Below are 25,083 nucleotides of genomic sequence, written 5' to 3' on the forward strand. Positions count from 1 at the left end.
TCTGTTCCAAGCCTTATCTATTGCTGCTGAGAAGAGAGTTGGAGCACCTATGTCCTCTCTGAAAGATGCGTGGAGAATCGTTGAAGAAGGTCCTGTTGATCAGTGGGGCCGCGTGGTAGAGGTCGCCGACAACAAGGGAAGAACCAGTCTGGGTTTTCAACGAGGTTCATCAACGCCAAGGTCTGAAGATATGCAACTTAGCTTCCGTAGCAGAGGGTTCATTCGTGGAAATGAACAACACTTAGCTGTCGTGCTAGAGGATGACGAAGAGGAAGACTGCACCAATTTTCTGACGCATGGAAAGGCTTGCAACAATTGGACTGCTGTTGATGTTCCTATTATTTTGCATCGATCTAAGTAATTACTTTTATATGTTTTCAAAATCCTTCTCCTATGCCTAAGGGAGAAGTGGACATTGTTTGGGCATTTTCAAATTGATCATTAATAAAATTAATTCTATTCATCCATACCTATGATGTTTGTTTTTACTTTTTGCTTTATTCTGAAAATGGTAATCACAAAAAACATAAATAAACAATATAATTACCCATCTGCATAATATTTGGTCACAAGTCCACTTCTATAAAATCAAAATATCAAATCATTATGCCGGTTGGTTCCTAACCCCATTGAATACAATGATCCTTCTCCTTCTCCAAATTTTGAATTCCATGTGTTTGAGGCCGAGGAGGAAAGTGATGAAGAAGTAAGTGATGAATTATCTCGTCTTCTTGAGCATGATGAAAAAGCCATTCAGTCGTTCGAAAAGAAGATTGAGTTAGTCAACTTGGGCTCCGAGGATGATGTGAAGGAAGTCAAGATTGGGTCTCGACTGTGTCCAGATGCGAAGAAGGGGTTGATTGATCTTCTTCGAGAGTATTCTGATGTGTTTGCTTGGTCCTATCAACATATGCTTGGGTTGGATTATGAGATTGTGGAGCATAGATTGTCGTTGAAGCCAGAGTGTCCGTCAGTCAAGCAGAAAATGAAAAGAACGCATCCTGATATGGTAGTGAAGATCAAAGAAGAAGTGCAAAAGTAGATTGACATTGGTTTCCTTGTGACCGCTGAGTATCCGCAATGGGTGGCCAATATTGTGCATGTGCCAAAGAAAGATGGAAAGGTCTACATGTGTGTTGGCTATAAAGGTTTGAATAAAGCCAGTTCGAAAGATGATTTCCCTTTGCCACACATTGATATGTTGGTAGACAATACTGCTAAATTCAAAGTCTTTTCGTTTATGGATGGATTTTCCGGATATAATCAGATCAAGATGGCACCCGAAGATATGGAGAAGACCATATTCATTACACCTTGGGGAACATTCTGTTATAGAGTGATGCCTTTTGGTTTAAAGAATGTCGGTGCAACTTACCAAAGAGCAATGACTACTCTTTTTCATGATATGATGCATAAAGAGATTGAAGTTTATGTTGATGACATGATTGCGAAATCAATTGATGAAGAGGAACATGTTGAGCATTTGTTGAAGTTATTCCAGCGTTTGAGAAAGTATAAACTCCTCTTGAATCCCAATAAGTGTACTTTCGGTGTTCGTTCTGGTAAGTTGTTGGGCTTTATTGTCAGCGAGAAGGGTATTGAAGTTGATCCTGCCAAGGTCAAAGTAATACAAGAGATGCATGCACCCAAAACTGAGAAGCAAGTCAGAGGTTTTCTCGGCCGCTTGAATTATATCTCAAGATTCATTTCACACATGACTGCCACATGTGCGTCTATATTCGAGCTTCTTCGGAAAGATCAGTCTTGTGATTGGACCAAAGACTACCAGAAATCTTTTGATCGTATCAAGGAATATTTGCTTGAACCTCCGATTTTGTCTCCACCTATTGAAGGAAGACCATTGATTATGTATTTGACTGTGCTTGAAGACAGTATGGATTGTGTTCTAGGTCAACAAGATGAGACTGGAAACGAAGAATTTGAAATTTACTACCTCAGTAAGAAGTTCACCGACTGTGAGACTCGGTATTTTATGCTTGAGAAGACTTGTTGCGTATTGGCTTGGGCTGCTAAGCGTCTACGTCAATATATGTTAAATCATACCACTTGGTTGATATCTAAAATGGATACAATCAAGTATATATTTGAGAAGCCTGCTTTAACTGGGAGAATTGCCCGTTGGCAAATGTTGTTTTCAGAGTATGATATTGAATACCGATCTCAGAAGGCGATCAAAGGTAGTGTCTTGGCTGACCATTTGGCTCACCAACCAATTGAAGATTACTAGTCAGTACAGTATGATTTTCCTGATGAAGTGATCTTGTACTTGAAAATGAAAGATTGTGATGAACCATTGCTTGAAGAAGGGTCAGAACCTGGTTCCCGTTGGGGCATGGTATTTGATGGATCTGTTAATCAATATGGAAATGGCATTGGGGCGGTGATTATTACTCCTCAAGTCACACACTTCCCCTTTACAGCTAGATTGACCTTCAAGTGTACGAACAATATGGAAGAGTATGAAGCTTGCATTATGGGGCTCGAAGAGGCCATGAATCTTAGAATCAAGTATTTAGATGTCTCCTGAGACTCAGCTTTGGTTATAAATCAGATCAAAGGTGAACGGGAGACGAATCGACCCGGTTTAATACCATATAGAGATTATGCGAGGAGGATTTCAACTTTCTTTACAAAGGTTGAGTTTCATCATATCCCTCGAGATGAAAACCGGATGGTAGATGCCCTTGCAATGTTGGCATCTATGGTTGTAGTGAAGTATTGTAATGAAGTTCCCAACTTGTCTGTGATGCGTCTTGATAGGCTAACTCATGTGTTTTTTGTTGAAGAAATCAAAGACGAGAAGTCGTGGTATTACGACATCAAATGTTTCCTCCAAAGTCAGATTTACCTGTTTGGGGCATCTTTTAAAGATAAGAAGATTTGAGAAGATTAGCCGGAAATTTCTAATTGAATGGTGATATACTATATAAGAGAAACTTCGACATAGTTCTGCTCAGATGCGTGGATAGACACGAAGCAGACTTGTTGGTGGCTGAAGTGCATGAAGGTTTCTTTGGTACTCATTCCAATGGACCTGCGATGGCGAAGAAGATGTTGCGAGCAGGTTACTATTGGCTGACAATGGAATCTGAATGTTGCAAGTTTGTGAAGAAATGCCACAAGTGTCTGTAAGACCCCAATTTTGTCCCTAAGATCCCTCATGGCATCATAGCATTGCATTGCATAGCCTCAAGGATCATTGAGCATCTTGGCTCCCTTTCCCTTTGGGTAGGGATCTCTTGTGAGTGGTTTAAGATCACCAAGCATGCTTGAATTGTATATCATTGCTTTTCTCATTTTTGTTTACTAACCAAAAGCACAAAAATATGTCACTAACATCTGTTGTTTGAAGCTTAAGCAATCACCAGGTTAAGAGCTTCAAGAAGATCCTTTGTGCAAGAGATGAGGTATTTTCTTGGGATGAGGATCACATGATTATTATAAGGAGCTTACATGAGCTAGGGTTTCACTTTGAAGCAATTTCACCAAGTGGTGGAGGCTCAAGTTAATCAAGACATTTCAAGGTCATCTGAGGACCAAAAGTTAACTGTGTAGTCAACTGAGGGCTATGAGGTGGGGAAATGAGTTGAGACACCTCAATCATGTTCAAATGAGGTCTATTCTTCATTCTAAACTTCCATCTTGAAGATTCAAAGGTCATGGCAAAAGTTACTAAAAATGGAAAATGACCTGTAATTCAAAGTTTCCAAATTTGGCAAGTTTTTGGTCCACATTCAACTTGAATTGTCAATGTAAAAGAAGTTTCAAATGGATTTTTGGTGAACATGAAAGTTGTAGCTCTTTGTCTCCCCTTTCCAAAAAGTCCGAATTCATGTCCATATGATGAATGGTTGAGGAGTTATGCTCATTTGATCACAAAGTGTGCATGGAAATTCAAAATGGCATAACTTTTGATGTAATGCTTCAAATTGATTCATTCTTTTTGCAAAATGCTCCTCATGTTCAAGGCATCTCAAAATGATATCATTTGGCTCAATTGTGCAAAGGAATCATGACCAAGAGTTCACTAGTTCACACATGTGCAAATTGAAGAAAATATTCACAATTCATTTTTGGCTTGAGATGCAAGCAAAATTGATCATTAAATCTTGACCATTGGATGTTTTTAAGTGGATTGGAAGCCTAGCATGGGACTGTACACGTGGATTATGGTTTTGTGAGCTTCATTTGCATTTTTTCATTTTGCTTCATAACTCCTTAATCATGATTAACCATTGGCTTAAGTGATTAGCATTGTGATTAGCATGGAGTATATAAGCTGAAACCCTAATCATAACTGAGGAGGAGAAGCATTTTTAAATCAAAATTCAAAAACTCCCTCCAATTTCTCTCTCTTAGAATTTGGATTTTCTTCACACAAACCACAAGTATTCTTATAGATTCATGATCCTCATACTTCATTGATCAAGAATCATCCACTATTTGTTGCAATTGAGCCAGAATTCGAGCAGATCAAGAACACTCTCATGGCAATGGAAGTTGGAAATTGAGGTGGATTCAAGTGGTTTCAATTGATCCTGTTTGCATAAAGCTTCAAGGCAAGTGTATAGGAGTGGATCTGGAGCATTAGAGCTTGAGAGAACATGATTTCAAGAAGCTCCAATTTCAGGTGAGTTGAAATTCTATCTCTCCTTTTGCTGATTTCATGATATAGAATTGTAGATCTTGTTGAGTAGAGCATGTACATATGTTTAGATTTGATTTTGGTTGAGAATTAAGCATGTATGATGAACTGTAATTTTAGATCTAGAATATGTTTGCCTTCGATCTGAAGAATCTAGGAAGAATTAGAATGAATTGATAGCATATTTGGAATCTACATTGAAAGGCGGTTCGAATGGTATAGGATTTGTGCATTTCTGGAATTTTTTTGTGTTGAGGTCGCCGGAGCTGGCCGAAAAAGACGACCGGAGCTTAGCGCCGACGTCTGAGTGTACTTAGGGTTTTGCCTTGTGTGTTGCCATGTGTGATGCTGCGTGTATGTTTGATTGGTTGTGATTTGTTTGACCTGAGCCACGCATGCGCTTGACCAATGACTGTGCATGCTGACTATTAAATGAAACGCGAAGTTTTGGTTATTTGAACGTGAGCCGTGGATGTGAGTTGCGCGCCATATCTGATGGCTGTGGTTATTTCTGAGTTGATTTGAATATATTTGTTTCCCTCCATTTCCATGTTATTTTTCAATTGTTTTGCTCATTTCATTTAATTCATAAAAAATTCAAAAATAGTCCAATTTAATCCCAATTTTTTTTCATAGTTTTGTTTTGATCTCTACTATTTTTTGATGTTAATTTCATGAATTGTTGATGTCTGGATTTTTACTTGTGAATTTTTGAATGAACATTGTGCTAAACTGATATATTGCATTCAATGCATTGTGAAATCTTCATTGTTGAGCCATTTGATCCAATGTTTTGCATGCTTGATATTAATACATGATGTGAATTTTTGGTCACTGGTTTGGAATTTTTCTCATATGTTATCATCACTTTTGACACAAAGAGAAAAGTGTGACAATTTGTGTCACATTTTTGACATTGAATTGTTGCATTTTTGTTCATATATCATTTGAACCTTTCTTGATTTGATATTTTGCATATTGATTGTTCATGACATGAGAAACTTGTACAAAAAATATCAAAGTCATTGCATGCATTTCTGATTTGATGTGAATTTTCTAAGTTGGAAGTTCATTTTGTGCACATTTTTTGTCCTTGCATGACATAGATCATTTGAGATATTTGATTTTTGATTTGATGCTGGTCCTTTTGAGGACATTTTGTGGATTGTTTGAATGTGCAATTTGTAAAAGATTGGGTTCTGTTTTGGTCATTTGATTTGGTTTTGAATCTAGTCTTTGCACTAGTGTTTTGTACATAAACTAACCTTGCTTGTTGTTTCAGGTTTGGATATTCTTCATGGATGGTTGGATTTGTTCTCACTTGTGAGATGCAAAATGCATTTGAGTACTAACCTATGTTTGTTTTTTAGGGTTTAATTGATGTGGTGAATTCATGAGCTCATTTGAGTGCTAGGACACTTATGCATTGAATTGTAAAACTGTGGGAGAGTTTCACTGTTTGTTTTCTGTTTAATAACTGAAGTATTAACTGTTTAGTCTTTGTACAGGTACCTTAGTTGCTTGTTTGCTTTAGCTCTTGCTTGAGCTTTGGATTATGGTTGATACACCACTCAGGTAGTTAGCTTCTTACTTCATGTAGTCTGAAGTCCTGTCACCTTTTTGGCAGGCATTTTGCTGGCAAGTCCTCCTTCAGAGGCTCTGTTTGTGTTTGTTTAAAATTGTGCCCAAAGACCTCCAAGAGAGGAATGTGATATTTGATAAGACCTCCAAGAGTAGAGGAAATTGACGGATAAAAGGGATTAGTAGCCAATCCCCCGTTATTCAGTGAGTCGTTCTTTATGCTCGCACTACGTGTTGATGCTTCTAAACATGTGCCCAAGATCTTTGTCCAGTGTCTGTCAAGTGGAATACCATCCCACTTTCTGGATCCCGGCGCTTTCTTTGTCATGAGCTCACCCTGGCCAGGGTTAAGAGCATGAGGTCTCATCCTCATTTCCATCTTTGATCAGCTTCACCCTAACGTTCAATGTTAGTGGTTAAGAGCTACAGATTACTCATTACAGTTTGGCTTGTTTGTCGAGGTTGATATGAACCCTCTTGACTAAATCCCACCCATTGTTTGAGCCTCTTGAATGTATATAGTATGTGATGTTTGTTTACTTGTGAACTTTTGATGTGTGTGCTCTTGAACTAGGAGTTTCCTTTTGAGCTTAATAGAAAGATCATTACCATGTTCATCCAAGTGGAAGATACAAGATACATTGAGGATCTCTTATGAGACTTGTGTGATTGTTTATGCTTTGTGCTTGCTTATTCCAAAGGATGGGATCTACTTGGATCATCAATATGATCTCAAGAGAGGAACTCCTAGTGTGGTTTCATTTTCTTATCCCCCCACCCTTTTGTTAGGACTTAGCCTCCTTCTTCATTTGTCCACTCTAACCCAAGCCAAAACCTTTTGTGCAAACATTTGACTTTTGTTTTCAACATTAGAAACCTAAGCCTTATGCTTTTGATTTTCAAACTTTCTTTTCATAGCACTCATTTTGAATTGAATCTTTAAGTCAACTTTGACCATTTTTGTATATACTTCTAATCGGTAAATATAACCCAGTCAAATGTGCTTTTGTGGTTTCAATGATCACTTCTTAATCAGATTTTTCATAACCTTTAGTTATTAGGTTTGAGTTATCTTTGTGGTAGATGTAATACTCACCTTTGTCCTTAGTGATGGACAATGAGTCTTCCATGCTTATTATAGGGTTAACCCCTCACTAGCATGTTGAAGCTATCCTCACATGGTGGATTTATGGTTTCAGGTTGAGTTTTCTCCCTTTGATAACAAAAGACCTTAAGGCTTTTGGACCAATCAATCCACTCATTTGTTTTGAGATTTTTACCCCGAACTACGAGGTTTTGATCCTAATCTTTTCATAAGAGGGTGCGTAGGCAATGGGTTTATCCATCCAAACACAAAATGTAAATAAACTTGTATATTCTGTTCTCATCTCTTCAATCATGTTTGCACAAATAAATTTTTCACAAAACAAACAACCTTCACAAGTGTGAAAAGGGCTCCCTAGGAGTACCTAGGATGTTTTGGGTGCCTAACACCTTCCCATTGCATAACCAACCCCCTTACCCAGATCTCTGTTTCTTTTACTACAATCATGCCTTTTTGGATCAACGCGGCCATGTCCAGTTGGTTTTTACCTGGCACCTGTGGAGAGTCAGTCAGTGCAGCGCCAAATCCAAAATGTTCGATAATCTATGTAATCATGTCGCTAACCGAAATATCGCCTGAAGTAGTGCGACCAACTCTACCTAAGTAGTCAGCTGCAAATGTTGCTACGTTGATTGGAGTTTGTGATGCCATACTGTACAGAAAGAACAACTCCCTTTGGGTGGCGACACCGGTGCTATCTCCGCAACCAAACATGGTGTACGCTAAAGCCTTCTGTGCGTACCTGAAACACGGGTTATGGATACCCGATGATTTTTCCCCTTTGGAAACATATTTAGTGTTACCTGTCATAGCGGTCCAAAATTCCGCCTGGACAAATGTATCGGGCACCGTTCCAGGGCCTACAATTGGGAGTTTTAAGATACTCCCTGACTTATCCACAGACAAGTCCATATCAGTATTAAATAATCTAAACTGCAACGTACCGTAGTATTCTTTTTTCGTTCCATTCCACCTATTTTTCAACTTAAATTCAATGGTACTCAGGAATTCAAGCGTAATGCGCGCAAAAGTTATCGCTTCTAGCTGCATGAATTCTAGCATTCCTAAGGTGTGGAACATACGATGAACCTCGGCTTGCAATCCCAATTCCTGCAAAGTGTCATTACACATGTACCTAGTGGGGGTTAATTTTCTTTTAAGATGAAATGCATACCTCTTTTGGTGCTCCAAGTTCTCGAACACAATGCAGTGCTCATTCGGGGTTCTTCTCGCCCTTTGACATGGCTGAGATGATTCCGCCACATTTTTGCTTTTTTCTACTCAGTGAGACATATTCTTACCTGCACACAACAAAAAGAAACAAGAAATTGAAAAGAGAGATTAGGAAAAAATATTATCGTAGGAAGGTCGAGGATGGAAAATGGTAGAACTTTTGTGAAGACGGATGGAGAAATGATGGAGATATGAGGTGAAAGTAGGGAGCTTTAAGTGAGATAAATGGAGGTTTTTAGGTATTTTTGAGAGAAAGAGAGATTGAGGTGAGAGAATAGGAAGGAGATGAGGTTAATGAGGAGAGAATGGGTGATAAAGTGGATTTATTTGGTGAAATTCGGTGGTGGGCCCATGCACCAACAGTAAAACAATTTGAAAAAAATCACACTGCGCTAGATGACACGGGCGACCGTGTCAGCGCACAACACCTCAAGGACACGGGCCGCGTTCGTCCAAAAAGCAGCTTATTTCACGCAGGGGCTGACACGGGCCGTGTCACCTGACACGGGCAACCGTGTCAGGCCCTTGGAAACCCATTTTCTGACACTTCCTTGGCACTTCCTGACACGGGCGCCCGTGTCAGGCCCCTGATTTTTCATTTTCCTTCAATGTTTTCTCGAGTTGTGCCAGGCTTTTGCTTCCGACTTTTCTAGAGACTTTTTTGGGTACGAGATCTTTAACTCCTCTAGCAAACACTATTCACACCTACAATTAAATATCACACAACCAAACAAAGAAAATAATAAGATACAATAGCGTGTGTTGCCTCCCACGTAGCACTTCGTTTAACGTCGCTTGGCTTGACGGTTGTGCATCTTATCACACAAGATGAACAACATCAATTTGGCCAACTTCTTGCTCCCTGTTGTAAGGCTTCAATCTTTGGCCATTCACCTTAAAGATATCCCCATTGGATGGATTTTTTATTTCGCTTGCACCATGGGGATATACCTTGTGTACCACAAACGAACCCGACCATTTCTATCTCAGTTTTCCAGAGAACAACTTCATCCTTGAATTAAACAATAGTACCATTTGTCCTTCCCAAAGTTCCTTCCTTTGGATTCTTCTATCATGCCATTTCTTAGTTTGATCTTTGTAGATTTTGGCATTTTCATATGCCCGGTTCCTAAATTCTTCTAACTCATAAAGTTGAAGGATTCGGGATTCTCCCGCTTTAACAAGATCCAAGTTAAGGAATTTTGAAGCCCACAAAGCTTTGTGTTCAAGTTCCAAAGGTAGGTGACATGCCTTACCATATACCAATTGATAAGGGGACATACCAATCGGTGTTTTGAAAGCAGTTCGGTATGCCCAAAGTGAAGGAGAATGGCGATCCAAAACGCAGCGAAATTTAAAATTTTTCTCCTTTAATGATTCTTACGAATGGGCATGATCAGTGATAGAATCGTTACCTCTTGTGGCGATCACAAATGTTGAACGATGACAACGCCTCTACTCAGTCCACACGAACGGATTCCTTCAATCTCAGTGCTAGCTGCTACGAATGAAGGCTTTGAGTGAGAGAGAGAGAAACGAAATGCAAGAGTGACAATGCTTCTACCCAAGGGTTCTATTTATAGAACCACTTGTGTGGGCTTCAAGCTAAAAAGCCCACTTAAGTGTATTTTGGCCCATAACTTATAATATGCCCAAAACCACTTAAGCGTGTGGTACCTTACCATATTTCGTATTCCATTTAAGTGCACCGTACCTTAAGGTGTTCCTTAGTTACTCTATCTCTCATCAATCCGTCCTTTGTGTGTGACCCTGTAGGTTTTCGCGACGTTGGCAATTATATTAAATCACGCGTTTAACATAATAAACAGTAAGCGGTATCTAGCAACACATCACTGCTACCCAAGTCACGAAAATGTCATGTGATCTGACAAATCCTTCTGTGATAATAATTATGTGTATAATTACCCTTTTGCCCTTATGTCTATATTGAACACAAGGCATGGACTGTGTCATCCCTGTCCAGTTCAATATTGGGCCCATAGACATTTATCCTATTATGCAGGATGGGCAAATTCCATCTAGGTCACTCATGTCCCTTAGCATGCTTTGTGGAGTACCCATCAACTGTCTTTATGGTTATCCAGTTACGGACAACGTTGGATCAGCAATAAAGCACTCGACTCTACATCTAGGGTCCATAGTGGTTTCAGGTCGAAGAGTGGTATACACCATTATCACCATGAGAATAACTTATGACACTTTGCATAACATTCTATATAGTATTCTCATAGCGGGTCAATCCAGTATAAATATTACTCTTAATATTCATACCTATGTTTAAGACTTGATAACTCTTTATCCATGATCCATGAGATGTGATCATCAGTCTATAAACATAATAGTCTCCATGCTTTAATGTTATCCCACTTCACAATAAAGCTCGACTACGGATACTTTAAGAATAGTGTCCTTATGTTTAATGTGCTCTCATGATTAAGTCACACTTGATACATTAAACAGACTAGCTATTCTAGGGACTTTATTAAACAAACATAATAAAGAAAAAGCCTTTTATTATTAATAAATAATTCGATACAAGTACCAAAAGTATTGGCCTCTAGGGCTTACACCAACAATCTCCCACTAGCACTAGAGCCAATCAGGCATACCCCTAATGCCCATAGATCTAGTATGGCCATCATGCTTCTGCTGCGCAAGAGGCTTTGTGAGTGGGTCAGCAATATTGTCAAGTGTAGGTACTCTGCATATTTTCACATCTCCTCTATCTATTATCTCTCGAATGAGGTGATAACGCCTAAGTATGTGTTTGGATCGTTGGTGAGATCTAGGCTCCTTAGCTTGTGCGATAGCACCATTGTTATCACAATAGAGACCAATGGGATCCACAATGCTAGGAACTATGTCAAGTTCACTAATGAACTTTTTGATCCAAACAGCTTCCTTTGCTGCACTTGAGGTAGCAATATACTCGGCCTCGGTTGTAGAATCAGTAATTGTATCTTGCTTTGAACTTTTCCAGCTCACAGCGCCACCGTTTAAGCAAAACACATAACCAGATTGCGATCTAAAGTCATCCTTATCTGTCTGGAAGTTGGCATCGGTGTATCCAATTACAGCCAACTCTTCCTGACCTCCATATATCAAGAATGAGTCCTTAGTCCTTCTCAAGTACTTAAGGATATTCTTGACAGCTACCCAATGGGCATCACCAGGATCAGATTGGTACCTACTTGGTGCACTTAAAGCATACGAGACATATGATCAAGTACATAACATGGCATACATGATAGATCCTATAGCAGATGCATATGAAATCTTATTCATGCGATCCCTTTCTTCCTTAGTTGAAGGGGATTGTGTTTTTGATAGACACAGGCCATGTTGCATAGGTATAAATCCTTTCTTGGAATCATGCATGTTAAAGCGTCTCAACACTTTGTCTATGTACGTACTCTGACTTAGGCCAAGCAGTTTTTATGATCTATCTCTATAGATTCTGATTCCTAATATATAGGCTGATTCACCTAGGTCCTTCATAGAAAAGCATTTCCCCAACCAAGACTTTACTTGTTGCAGGGTAGGGACATCGTTTCCAATGAGTAATATGTCATCTATATATAATACCAGGAACACGATCATGCTCCCACTAACCTTCTTGTAGACACAAGGCTCATCTTCATTCTTGATGACTCCATATTGTTTTACTGTTTCATCAAAACAAAGATTCCAGCTTCTGGAAGCTTGCTTCAATCCATAGATTGACCTTTGTAACTTACATATCTTTTGGGCTTCTTCTGGTATGTCAAATCCTTCAGGTTGTGTCATGTACACATCCTCAAGAAGATTCCCATTAAGAAAAGCAGTTTTGACATCCATCTGCCATATTTCATAATCATGATATGCAGCGATAGCAAGTAAAATCCGAACAGATTTAAGCATTGCAACTGGTGAAAAGGTTTCATCATAGTCAACCCCATGAATTTGTTTATATCCTTTTGCAACCAGTCTTGCCTTATAGGTATGTACCTTACCATCCATGCCAGTCTTCTTTTTGAAGATCCACTTGCATCCTATAGGGTTAACTCCTACAGGAGGCTCTACTAAGGTCCAAACTTGGTTTGTGTACATGGAATCCATTTCAGGTTTCATGGCTTCTAGCCACTTCTCAGACTCGGGACTAGTTATGGCCTCTTGGTAGGTCACAGGCTCATCTTGATCCATGAGTAATACATCACCTTGATCTGTTATGAGATATCCATATCTCTCAGGTAGGTGACGTATCCTGCTTGACCTACGTTGGTCTTGTTCTACTTGAGCAGGTTGCTCTTCCACAACCACTTGTGTTTCCTGCTCTAATTCCTCCATAGGTGTATCAATGCTTTGTGATTCTTGAATTTCTTCAAGCTCTACTTTCCTCCCACTGTTTCCTTTGGAAATAAAATCCTTTTCTAGGAAAACTCCAGTTCGAGCGACAAACACTTTGCCCTCAGAAGGATTGTAGAAGTAATACCCTCTTATTTCTTTAGGATACCCCATAAATAAGCATTTGTCAGATTTGGGCTCAAGCTTAGTTGAAATTTGTCGTTTCACATAAACTTCGCAACCCCAAATCTTCATGTAAGACATATGTGGTTTCTTACCATTCCATATCTCATATGGTGTCTTCTCAACCTTTTTGGATGGAACACGGTTAAGTGTGTAAGCTAATGTCAATAGTGCATGTCCCCAAAAGGAGTTTGGAAGATCGGCGTGACTCATCATGGATCGGACCATGTTTAACAGGGTTCGATTTCTTCTCTCAGATACACCATTCCATTGGGGTGTTCCAGGAGGAGTGAGTTGGGATAGGATCTCACACTCTTTCAGATGGTCATCAAACTCTAGGCTTAAATACTCACCACCTCGATCTGATCGAAGAGTTTTAATATTCTTACCTAGTTGGTTTTGTACTTCATTCTTGATTTCCTTGAACTTTTCAAAGGACTCTGATTTGTGTTTCATTAAATACACATAATCATATCTACTGAAATCATCAGTGATTATGATGAAGTACTGAAAACCTCCTCTGGGTGGTATGTTCAGTGGTCCACATACATCAGTATGTATGAGGGCCAAAAGATCATTAGCTCTTTCACCTTTTCCTGTGAATGGAGACTTTGTCATCTTTCCAATTAAACAAGATCTGCATGTCTCATATGATTCATAATCAAAAGAGTCCAAGAGTCCATCTTTATGGAGTTTGGAAATGCGCTTCTCATTTATGTGGCCTAATCGACAATGCCAAAGGTAAGTTGGATTTAAATCATTAGGGTTCATCCTTTTAGTATTAATGTTATAAATAGGCATTTCAAGATCAAGGACATATAATCCATTGTTCATTTGTGCAGTAGCATAGAATATATCATTCAAATAAATTGAGCAACAATTGTTCTTTATTATAAATGAAAAACCAAACTTGTCCAAACAAGAAACGAAAATAATATTCCTGTTAATTGCAGGTACATAATAACAGTTCTCTAACTGAATTATTAAACCACTAGGTATAGTCAATACATAAGTTCCTACGACTAAAGCAGCAACCTTTGCTCCATTGCCAACTCGTAGGTCGACTTCACCTTTTGCCAAATCTCTACTCCTTTTTAGTCCCTGCGCATTTGTACAAATGTGAGAACCGCATCCAGTATCTAATACCCATGATGCAGAAGTAGATAAATTAATTTCAATAACTAAAATACCTGAAGTTGAAGTCTCTAATCCATTCTTCTTATCTTCCAGGTACTTTGGGAAGTTTCTCTTCCAGTGTCCGGTCTTACCGCAATGGAAGCAGGTGCCTTCTTTTGATATGCCTCCACTAGGCTTTAAAGCAGCAACGGTGGGTTTGGGTTTGGCAACTTCCTTGCCTTTCCCTTTATCACCCTGCTTGGTGGGCCTTTTGTTATGTCTCTTTCCATTTTCGATCATCAGAATGGACTTCCCTTTAGACTTCAGATTCTGCTCAGCAGTTCTTAACATGGCGAGTAGTTCAGGAAGAGATTTGTCCATATCATTCATATTGAAATTTAGGACAAATTGACTAAATCTATCTGGCAACGATTGCAAGATCAAATCAGTCGCAAGTTCCTTTCCGAGGGGAAAACCCAATCTCTCAAGGTTTTCCACATACCCAATCATCTTGAGCACATGGGGACCTACAGGGGCTCCCTCAGCTAACTTGCTTTGAAAAAAGGCTTTTGAAACTTCAAACCTCTCATGTCTTGCTTTCTCTTGATAGAGCATCTTCAGGTGTTCGATCATATCGAACGCTGCCATGTTCTCATGTTGCTTTTGCAATTATGAGTTCATGGTAGCTAGCATGAGACAAGCAGTTTCATTGGCATCATCGACATGCTTCTTATAAGCATCTCTTTCTGCCTTAGGTGCAGAACTAGGAGGTTCCTCTTCAGGAACAGGTTTCTCCAAGACATACAACTTTTTATCATGTTTGAGGACAATCCTCAGGTTTCGGTGTTAATCCAGAAAATTTATCCCAAACAATTTTTCTTTGTCAATGATTGATCGTAAGATGTTGTTAGAGGTGTTTGTTATCATGGTAATCTACATAAGAATTAATGAAAATATAAGTATCATTGACATATTTAATTAGGCCTTTAATTAAATATGCTCCTACTATTTTACTCAAAACAAATGACCCTCATCATTTGATTCGGAAAATCCCGTTGGAAGATTTTCTAGTGGGTCGAGATCCATATTTCACTTCGTTCTAAGTCCGCGTAGGCGGATTACACAAAACTAGGTTATTTAGGTAGGAACTCCTTCCAATTGTATCTAATACAACTCTCAAATATTTTAGTTGGGTGAATAACTCCTTATTCCAATCCATCACATGGATAATTTCCAACTCTTGCTTCTAAACATATATAATCTTATTATAATTTGTTTAGTCAAGTTTGACCCATTGTTTTAACAATTGGATATTACAATTATCCCATCGCACCTTACTAATATAGAACATGCACCTCGCGTAGGCGAAACCTACATTATCCGATACTAGTCTTGATGAGTGTTAAAACATGGAAAGCATAAACTTAATATTTAACTTGAGGGAATTTGCAATTATTCTGATCTCACCGTCTTATTTATCATATAAATCGTCTCTCACATGCATCAACATACATACACATGCATCAACATACATATATAATGAAACAGTTATGGCCCCTAGCGCAATTGTTCTCCCAAGTCAATGAGAGAACCTAAGCTAACCTAACAACGATCTAAGCTTCTCCAAGCAAGATCTTCAAGGTTGTCCACCTTTGGCACTGACTTCTTTGCTTTCTTCATAACATTACATTACATAAAGAAACTCGTTTTACATACGAGGGAGTGAGATGAGAAAAGAAGTTACATTGAGAGATTAAAAGAGAGGCACGACACGCAGGTCGCATTTTAAAATCCAAAACAAAATAAAGGAAAACTAAGGCCATAACCGATCACAACAAGACAATAATAAACACATTATTATTATTATCAATTTTAATTCTTCTAATCAATTAAAACCAAATTAAATCTCGACGACCGATCACATTACGCAGAGTTAGCCGAACGGGTGAATTTTGCCTTGCGTTAACCGGTTAACCATATACGTTAACCGGTTAACACTGTTTGAAAATCTGTTCATAATTTGTATTCTGTTTTGCATTAACCGGTTAACCAAATACGTTAACCGGTTAACATTGTTGAAAAACTGTTAGAAAGCAGTATTCTGTTTCGCGTTAACCGGTTAACCATATGCGTTAGCCGGTTAACACTGTTCGAAAAAGTGTTTAGAAAGCACAACTCTTGTGCAGTCACAACCCCAATCGCATAACTCTCTGACAACACAACCCTTGTGCCGTCACTAACCCTAATGCACCAATTTCAGACCGTCAAACACATCTCGATTGTTGATTCAGTATGATTGATCAACACGTCATTGCTTCACCATACTAATGTCGGATCAAGAAGCAAACGACAATTGATCGCTCAAAGGAAAACAACCATTGAGTGTTTGAATGAACGAAACAAGAACACTATATCATATATAATGTATTTTGCATCAGGATTACTTATATCATATATATAACTTGATCGATCTCAATTTAATCTTTGATTCATTTTGTCTTTAATCGTATTAATACAGGAAAAAAAACAGTTATCAGATTCATGGTTTCGTAAGTGGCTCTGATACCACTGAAGGAGAATGGCGATCCAAAACGCAGCGGAATTTAAAAAATTTCTCCTTTAATGATCCTTACGAGTGGGCATGATCAGTGATAGAATCGTTACCTCTTGTGGCGATCACGAACGTTGAACGATGACAATGCCTCTACTCAGTCCACATGAACGGATTCCTTCAATCTCAGTGCTAGATGCTACGAATGAAGGCTTTGAGTGAGAGAGAGAGAGAAACGAAATGCAAGAGTGACAATGCTTCTACCCAAGGGTTCTATTTATAGAACCACTTGTGTGGGCTTCAAGCTAAAAAGCCCACTTAAGTGTATTTTGGCCCATATCTTATAATATGCCCAAAATCACTTAAGCGTGTGGTACCCTACCATATTTCGTATTCCATTTAAGTGCACCGTACCTTACGGTGTTCCTTAGTTACTCTATCTCTCATCAATCCGTCCTTTGTGTGTGACCCTGTAGGTTTTCGCGACTTTGGCAATTATATTAAATCAACCATTTAACATAATAAATAGTGAGCGGTATCTAGCAACACATCAATGCTACCCAAGTCACGAAAATGTCGTGTGATCTGACAAATCCTTCTGTGATAATAATTATGTATAATTACCGTTTTTCCCTTATGTCTATATTGAACACAAGGCATAGACCGTGTCATGCCTGTCCCGTTCAATATTGGGCCCATAGACATTTATCCTGTTACGCAGGATGGGAAAATTCCATCTAGGTCACTCATGTCCCTTAGCATGCTTTGTGGAGTACCCATCAACTGTCTTTATGGTTATCCAGTTACGGACAACGTTGGATCAACAATAAAGCACTCGACTCTACATCTAGGGTCCATAGTGGTTTCAGGTCGAAGAGTGGTATACACCATTATCACCATGAGAATAACTTATGACACTTTGCATAACATTCTATATAGTATTCTCATAGCGGGTCAATCCAGTATAAATATTACTCTTAATATTCATACCTATGTTTAAGACTTGATAACTCTTTATCCATGATCCTTGAGATGTAATCATCAGTCTATAAACATAATAGTCTCCATGCTTTAATGTTATCCCACTTCACAATAAAGCTCGACTACGGATACTTTAAGAATAGTGTCCTTATGTTTAATGTGCTCTCATGATTAAGTCACACTTGATACATTAAACGGACTAGCTATTCTAGGAACTTTATTAAACAAACATAATAAAGAAAAAGCCTTTTATTATTAATAAATAATTCGATACAAGTACCAAAAGTATTGGCCTCTAGGGCTTACACCAACACAAAGTGCATCATCAAGCTTACTTTCCCAATCCTTGCGAGAAGCGTTAACCGTCTTCTCTAGGATTTGTTTCAGCTGCCTATTTGACACTTCAACTTGACCACTTGTTTGCGGGTGGTACGGAGTGGCTATCCGATGTTTTACATTATACTTCAAGAGTAGCTTCTCCATTAGGTGATTTAATAAGTGAGTTCCTTCATCACTTATTAGAGCTCTTGGCACTCCAAACCTGACAAATATGTTTTCTTTTAGAAACTTGACCACCACTTTTACATCATTTGTTGGTAGAGCAACTGCTTCTACCCACTTGGATACATAATCCACCGCCACCAAAATGTAATTCTTTCCAAATGAAGGAGGAAACGGTCCCATAAAGTCAATACCCCAAACATTGAAGAGTTCAACTTCCAACATGGGGTTTTGCGGCATCTGATTTCTTTTCGAGATGTTTCCCATCCTTTGACACTTATCGCACATTTTGATTACTTGCTGAGCATCTTTGAAAAGTGTCGGCCAGTATAAGCCTGACTGGAGGACTTTGGCAGCGGTTCTATCACCACTCAAGTTTCCACCATAGTCAGAATCATGACAAGCTTTCAGGACATCCCTCTGTTCTTCTTCAGGAACACATCTTCTGACCAACCCGTCTACTCCTTTCTTGTACAAGAATGGGTCATCCCACAAGTAAAACCTGCAATCATGCACAAACTTTTTCTTTTGGTTAGAGTCAAATTCGCTAGGGATCACCCCGCCTACTAGATAATTCGCGTAGTCTGCGAACCAAGGCACTCCAATAACCGCAAGGATGTGTTCGTCAGAAAACTCATCCTTTATTGGACGCTTTTCCTCATTCTCTTCTATGGGGGACATCCGAGAGAGGTGATCTGCCACAGTATTTTCACACCCTCTTTTGTCACGAATTTCCATATCAAACTCTTGGAGGAGTAGGATCCATCGCAACAGTCTTGGCTTAGAGTCCTGCTTAGCAAATAAATACTTCAAGGCAGCATGGTCAGTATAAACAATGATTCTAGAACCCAACAGATATTGCCTGAATTTATCAAAGGCATAGACCACAGCTAGCAACTCCTTTTCGGTAGTCGCGTAGTTCATTTGTGCAGGGTTCAAAACATGACTAGCATAATATATAACATGCAGCAATTTATCTCTACGTTGCCTAAGAATTGCTCCCACTGCAATATCACTCGCATCACACATGATCTCAGAAGGTAGAGACCAATCTGGGGCAATGACAATTGGTGCCGTCACCAATTTATTTTTTATAGTTTCAAAAGCAACGACACACTCTTTATCAAAAATGAAAGCCTTGTCCTTAACCAACATGGTAGTTAAGGGTTTAGCTATCTTGGAAAAATCTCTTATGAACCTGCGGTAGAAACCCGCATGCCCTAAGAAACTTCTTATACCTTTTACGTTCAAAGGAGGGGGTAGCTTTTCTATTACCTCAATCTTGGCTTGGTCCACTTCTATCCCTTTGTGAGAGATTTTATGGCCCAAGACTATTCCTTCTCGCACCATGAAGTGACACTTCTCCCAATTGAGAATCAGATTGGTCTGTTGGCATCTTTCTAACACAAGGGAAAGGTTAGTTAAACAATTATCAAAAGAAAAACCAAATACCGAGAAGTCATCCATGAAGACCTCCATATGCCTTTCGAGCATGTCTGTAAAAATGGAAGTCATGCATCTTTGAGATGTGGTTGGTGCATTACATAACTCGAATGGCATTCTTCTGTAAGAAAAAATACCATAGAGGCAAGTAAAAGTTGTCTTCTCTTGATCTTCCGGTGCAACCGCTATCTGATTGTATCCAGAGTATCCATCAAGGAAACAATAGTACTCATGACCTGCCAACCTTTCCAACATTTGATCAATGAATGGTAACGGAAAATGATCCTTTATGGACGCCAAATTCAACCTCCTGTAATCGATGCGCACACGCCACCCCGTGATCGTCCTTGTAGGGAGTAACTCGTTTTTCTCATTCCTTATAATTGTAGTCCCGCCTTTCTTCGGGACCACATGAACAGGACTCACCCAAGAGCTATCGGATATGGGATAAATTAACCCAGCATCTAATAGTTTAACAACCTCTTTCCTAACCACTTCCTTCATTGCGGGATTTAGTCTTCTTTGTGGTTGCACCACTAGTTTGTGACCATCCTCCATGAGAATTTTATGCATACACACCGTAGGGCTAATTCCCTTCAAGTCTTCTATCGCCCATCCTATTTCACTTTTGTGCTTCTTCAGAACCTTGACAAGCTTGTCTTCTTGAGAAACTTCTAGATTAGAGCTTATAATAGTCGGGCATTTCCTTTCGGTATCTAGAAAAACATACTTGAGATTTTTAGGCAATTGTTTCAGCTCAGCCACTTTCTTGGTCTCATCTTTCTTTTCCTCAACTTGGCGTTCCCTCAAGTTTTCCCATCGGAGTGATCGGGATCCCTTAAAGGGTGGTTGTGTTGCCATCATAGTTAACACTTCCCTCTCCTTTTTATCAACTTCTTGAGTGTCTTCAAAAATTGACAGACTTAGAACTCTCTCCAAGGGTAATCTTTGTTCACCTAGAGGATTTTCTTTCAGAACCATTTGATCAATCACCTTTATGTGTTGACTGGTGGCCACATCATCTTTGTATTTCATGGTGTTACGCACATCAATTTTTAACTCTTCGTCATAAAATTTTAGAGTCATGGTGCCCTCTTCTATATCTATCAAACATCTCCCGGTCTGCAAAAATGGTCTACCAAGAATGAGCGGTATCTCTTCATCTTCCGGCATTTCTAAGATGACAAAGTCCACCGGAAATACGAACTTATCAATCTTCACAAGAACATCTTCCACCACTCCATAAGGTCTCTTCACATAGTGGTCAGCAAATTGAAGTGCCATTCTGGTATCTTGCACTTTTCTAATCCCCAACCTCTTGTAAATGGATAACGGCATGAGACTCACACTTGCCCCCAAGTCTATAAGGGCCTTTTTGAAAGATCTATCCCCGATAGTGCAAGGGATAGTTACCGAGCCTCAATCTTTTTTCTTTACCAGAATCTTCATACCCTGCAAAATCGCACTACAAGTTTCGGTTAGTACAATAAAGTCAGTGTCAGTGCTCCTCTTTTTTGAAATAATATCCTTCATAAATTTAGCATAAGAGGGCATTTGCTCAAGTGCCTCCAAGAACGGAATGTTAATCTCAAGCTTTTTGAACATCTCCAAGAATTTCTCGAAGTTCTTCTCATGTTGCTCTTTCTTCTTATTTCTTGTGGGGAAAGGGAGTTTGACAACCGACTTTGATTCACTAACTTTTTCTTTAACCACTAGTTTAGGTACCGTCACCTCTTCACTAACAACCTCATTTTCTTTTATCTCCAACTCAACTTCAAGCAATTGGTCTTCTTGGTCATCATCTTTTTCAGGGACTTCTTTTACTTTACCACTCCTTGTGGTTACCGCACTCACATTATTATGCTCTCGTGGATTTGTAACTGTAGCACTCGGTAATGCACCCGGTGTTTGCGAACCCACGAGTTGTTGAGCAATCTGACTCATTTGCACTTCCAAATTTTTTATTGAAGCACCAGTGTTTCTCAGATTACTTCTAGTCTCCTCTTGAAATTGTGAACTTTGAGCTGCCATTTTTTCAATGGCAATTTCCCAATCTACTTTTCTTGGAACCTGTTGTTGAAATTGTTGTTGGGATTGGTGAAACTGCTGCTGGTAAGGTTGTTGTTGTTGTGGTCGATACTGTTGTTGTGGTTGGCTTTGATACTGGGTGGGCGCTTGCTTCTGAGCATTTCCTTGCTGGTCCTTCCAAGAAAAATTTGGATGATTTTTCCATCCAAGATTATACGTATTGGAGTACGGATTGTTCTGCTTCAGAAAATTAATCTCTTCTACCTGTTGCGCAGTTGCCACACAATGCATGGCGAAGTGAGGTCCTCCATAAATTTCACAACTAACAGCTTGAATAGGTTAGACTGGTTGCACTTGTGCCACCGTTTGAGTGTCAAGAGTCATTTTCTTAAGTCTTCTCTCTACTTCAGCTGTTATTTGATCTTCCATCTTCAAAACTTGATTTGCTAGCTTAAGATCAATGATACCTTCAGGTTGACTTACACTGTGGTCATAGAGTTCCAGATGGTCATTTGCTGCAATGGCTTCAATGATTTTCTTTATTCCAGTGGCTGTTGTAAAATTTGTTGAGCCTACGGCAACTGTGTCTATGAGTTGCTTAGTCTTCATTCTAAGGCCATTCACAAAATTTTGCATCTGTTCAATTGCACCCATGTTATGAGTAGGACATGCAACCAACAATCGCTTGAACCTCTTGTAAGCATCTCCGAGTGACTATCCTTCCTTCTATTTGAAATTAACAATATCATATCTCTTGCGGATATACACAGAAGCAGGGAAGTACTCATTTAAAAATGTTGTCTCCATTTGTTGCCAAGTTGTTATGCTTCCCGCGGGTAAAGAGTAAAACCACTCTTCGGCATCTTCCGAAAGTGTAAATGGAAACAACACCAACTTTTAAGCTTCCTCTGAGTGTCCCTCAATTTTTGACGATGTCGTCATGGTCAGAAATCTTTGTAAATGCTTGTTGGCATCTTCATTGATTTTTCCGGAGAACGGTCTCCTTTCGAGTTGACGAATCGTTGAAGGGTGTAGTTGAAAATGATCAACATTTACCGGTTGGTTCATAAGTGTTAACCTTCCAGTAGGAGCATTTGCACCTTCATAGTCACCCAGAAGTCTTTCCACAGGAGGTGGAGCTTCAGCCATTGGTTCAGAAATGGCTTCGGAGTCTTCCGAATGAACTGAAACAGCTTCTTCTTTTTCAGACTCAGAAACAATAGGGGTTACTTCTGAAAGTTCCAGCCTAGCTTTTCGTCATCTTGCACGCAATAATCTTTCTGGTTCTGCGTCAAAAAGAAATTCAGCTGAGGCCTTACCTCGCATACACATATTAGACAATTATTAGAATAAACAACAATACAGAAAATATTGGCTGCAGAGCAACAAAATTCCAATTGAATTATTTTTCAACTTATACTTTGGCAGTCCCCGGCAACGGCGCCAAAAACTTGATCGGTAAAATATCAAGTGTACTATTTGCACCAATGTAGTAATAAAATGGGAGTTATCCCGAGTATCGATCTCGAGGACTGCGTAATAAGTACCAATCTTTATAATATTTTAATTGAACAAAAGAGAATATGGGGTTTGATGAGTGTTTTCAAAAATAATAAGAACGAGAAATAAAAATATTAAGCGTATAAAAATTGTTGAACCGATATGAGAAAGCATGCTAGGGCCAGATGTATGAATTGCTTTGTAATACACTTCTTCCATATCATATAACATTTATGTTGTAATTATTCAAAACCGATTCTCAAGAGTTGTTTTCTCTAATTCCTTAGCCGAAAACCATTAACAGTCAATTTCAATACTAATTCCTTAGTTATTCAAATTGATGTTACGAAGTATGTAATTGATCAAGAATTAACGGTTACTACGGTTTGATCCCCATTCCTAAGTGATTAAACCGGAGTTTTAGTATACAACAAGCGATAAGGCGGTTTGCCCGACCTAAACCTTAACCAGAGATCAGAATTTCATTTGTCCGATAAAATAAAGCATTAAGAACGTTGTATAATAATTTTAATGAAGAAAACATTGATGATCATAAAAACATAGAAAAAGTATTCATACAGTAGCAATTCAGGGACACCCCCTAGCATTGGGGGGTTTAGCTTCTCATAATATTCAAAGACAGTAAATTACAAATTATAGACATTACAATTTGTTGTTGATTACGGTTGATCTTCAATCTCTTCCGATCTTGAAGATCTTATCCTCTAAACACCTTGCACGCTCGCTTCTTCTTTCTGTCTCTTTTCTTCTATGATCAAAAAGTCTTTTTCTCTATGCTAAAATTCAGACTAAATAGCTTTCAAACAACTAAAAACATTGCGAAATACCCAAACTGGCATCCGGACGTACAAAGGGGTCAATACACGAAAAATCAGCAAACGGGGCGAAATGGCCAACACGGGTCGTGTCAGGTGACATGGCTGCCCGTGTTGGACTCATTGTAAGTCCAAACTCCAGCCCTTACTGACACGGGCGCCCGTGTCAGCCCCCTAGGTTGTGGGTTCCACCAACTCTTTTCTGCACATGCTGACACGAGCCGTGTCAGCTGACACGGGCAACCGTGTCAGCCCCCTATTTTTGTCTTTTTTCGCTTTGCATGATGTCTTTGACTTACATTCTTCCGGTACGCACCTTTCGGACTTGTTATTGGACCTGGAAACCAAACAGTACTACATAGAAACGCATAAAATGTGACAAAAGGAGAAGAAATACTAATGCAACATAAAACAAGCGGAAATTTATAAAATGCGATAAACTTAAGAAATCACTAAAATAAAGAGAAAAATGTTACCGATTTTTGAAGATTCAATGCTGGATGGATGATGAAAACTAAGTGTAAATGGTGACCGATCATCTACTCAGACTGACAATGATCAATTGGTTATCCACTACTTCCAAGATAGTTTGACTGGTGTTGCACTCCGTTGGTACATGGGGTTGGATAGTGAAAGCATCCGCACTTTCAATTGTTAGACGGTGTGGCTAGTGATCGAGAGGGGGGGTGAATAGATCACCTCTTTTTAAATTTAACGGATTTGAAATTTTATCAGAGTTTTCAAAGTTGGCGGAAAAATCAGTCCCGAATCGACTTCCGTCTATTCTGAACCGCTACTAGAAAGCCGGACACACAAGTTTAATTGCTGGATTTTAATGAGAATGACAGAAACAATTCACACCAGAATTTTAACTAATTGAATGCACTTATCATGAAAGTCTATTTCTAATGAATAAAATCTAGCTAACCGTTTTATCAAACAGTTTGTGTGTATGTGATCGATGATAAACAACAATGGAGTTTGATTAAAGTTTTCTTGCCACTGCTGTCTTGAA

General features: G+C 39.1%; 1 protein-coding gene across 1 annotated transcript; it reads right to left on the bottom strand.

The window, feature by feature from the left end:
- Window positions 1–21,123: 21,123 nt before the first annotated feature.
- Window positions 21,124–23,064, bottom strand: LOC127103074 (uncharacterized). Its single transcript, XM_051040367.1, has 5 exons — window positions 23,052–23,064; window positions 22,789–22,964; window positions 22,087–22,368; window positions 21,403–21,996; window positions 21,124–21,156 (listed from the first exon to the last, which is right to left on the bottom strand). The coding sequence occupies exons 1-5, from the start codon at window positions 23,062–23,064 to the stop codon at window positions 21,124–21,126; spliced, it is 1,098 nt and encodes a 365-aa protein (XP_050896324.1).
- Window positions 23,065–25,083: the final 2,019 nt, after the last annotated feature.

The sequence above is a fragment of the Lathyrus oleraceus genome, chromosome 7, assembly GCF_024323335.1.
Source record: "Lathyrus oleraceus cultivar Zhongwan6 chromosome 7, CAAS_Psat_ZW6_1.0, whole genome shotgun sequence".
Classification (NCBI taxonomy): Eukaryota; Viridiplantae; Streptophyta; class Magnoliopsida; order Fabales; family Fabaceae; genus Lathyrus; species Lathyrus oleraceus.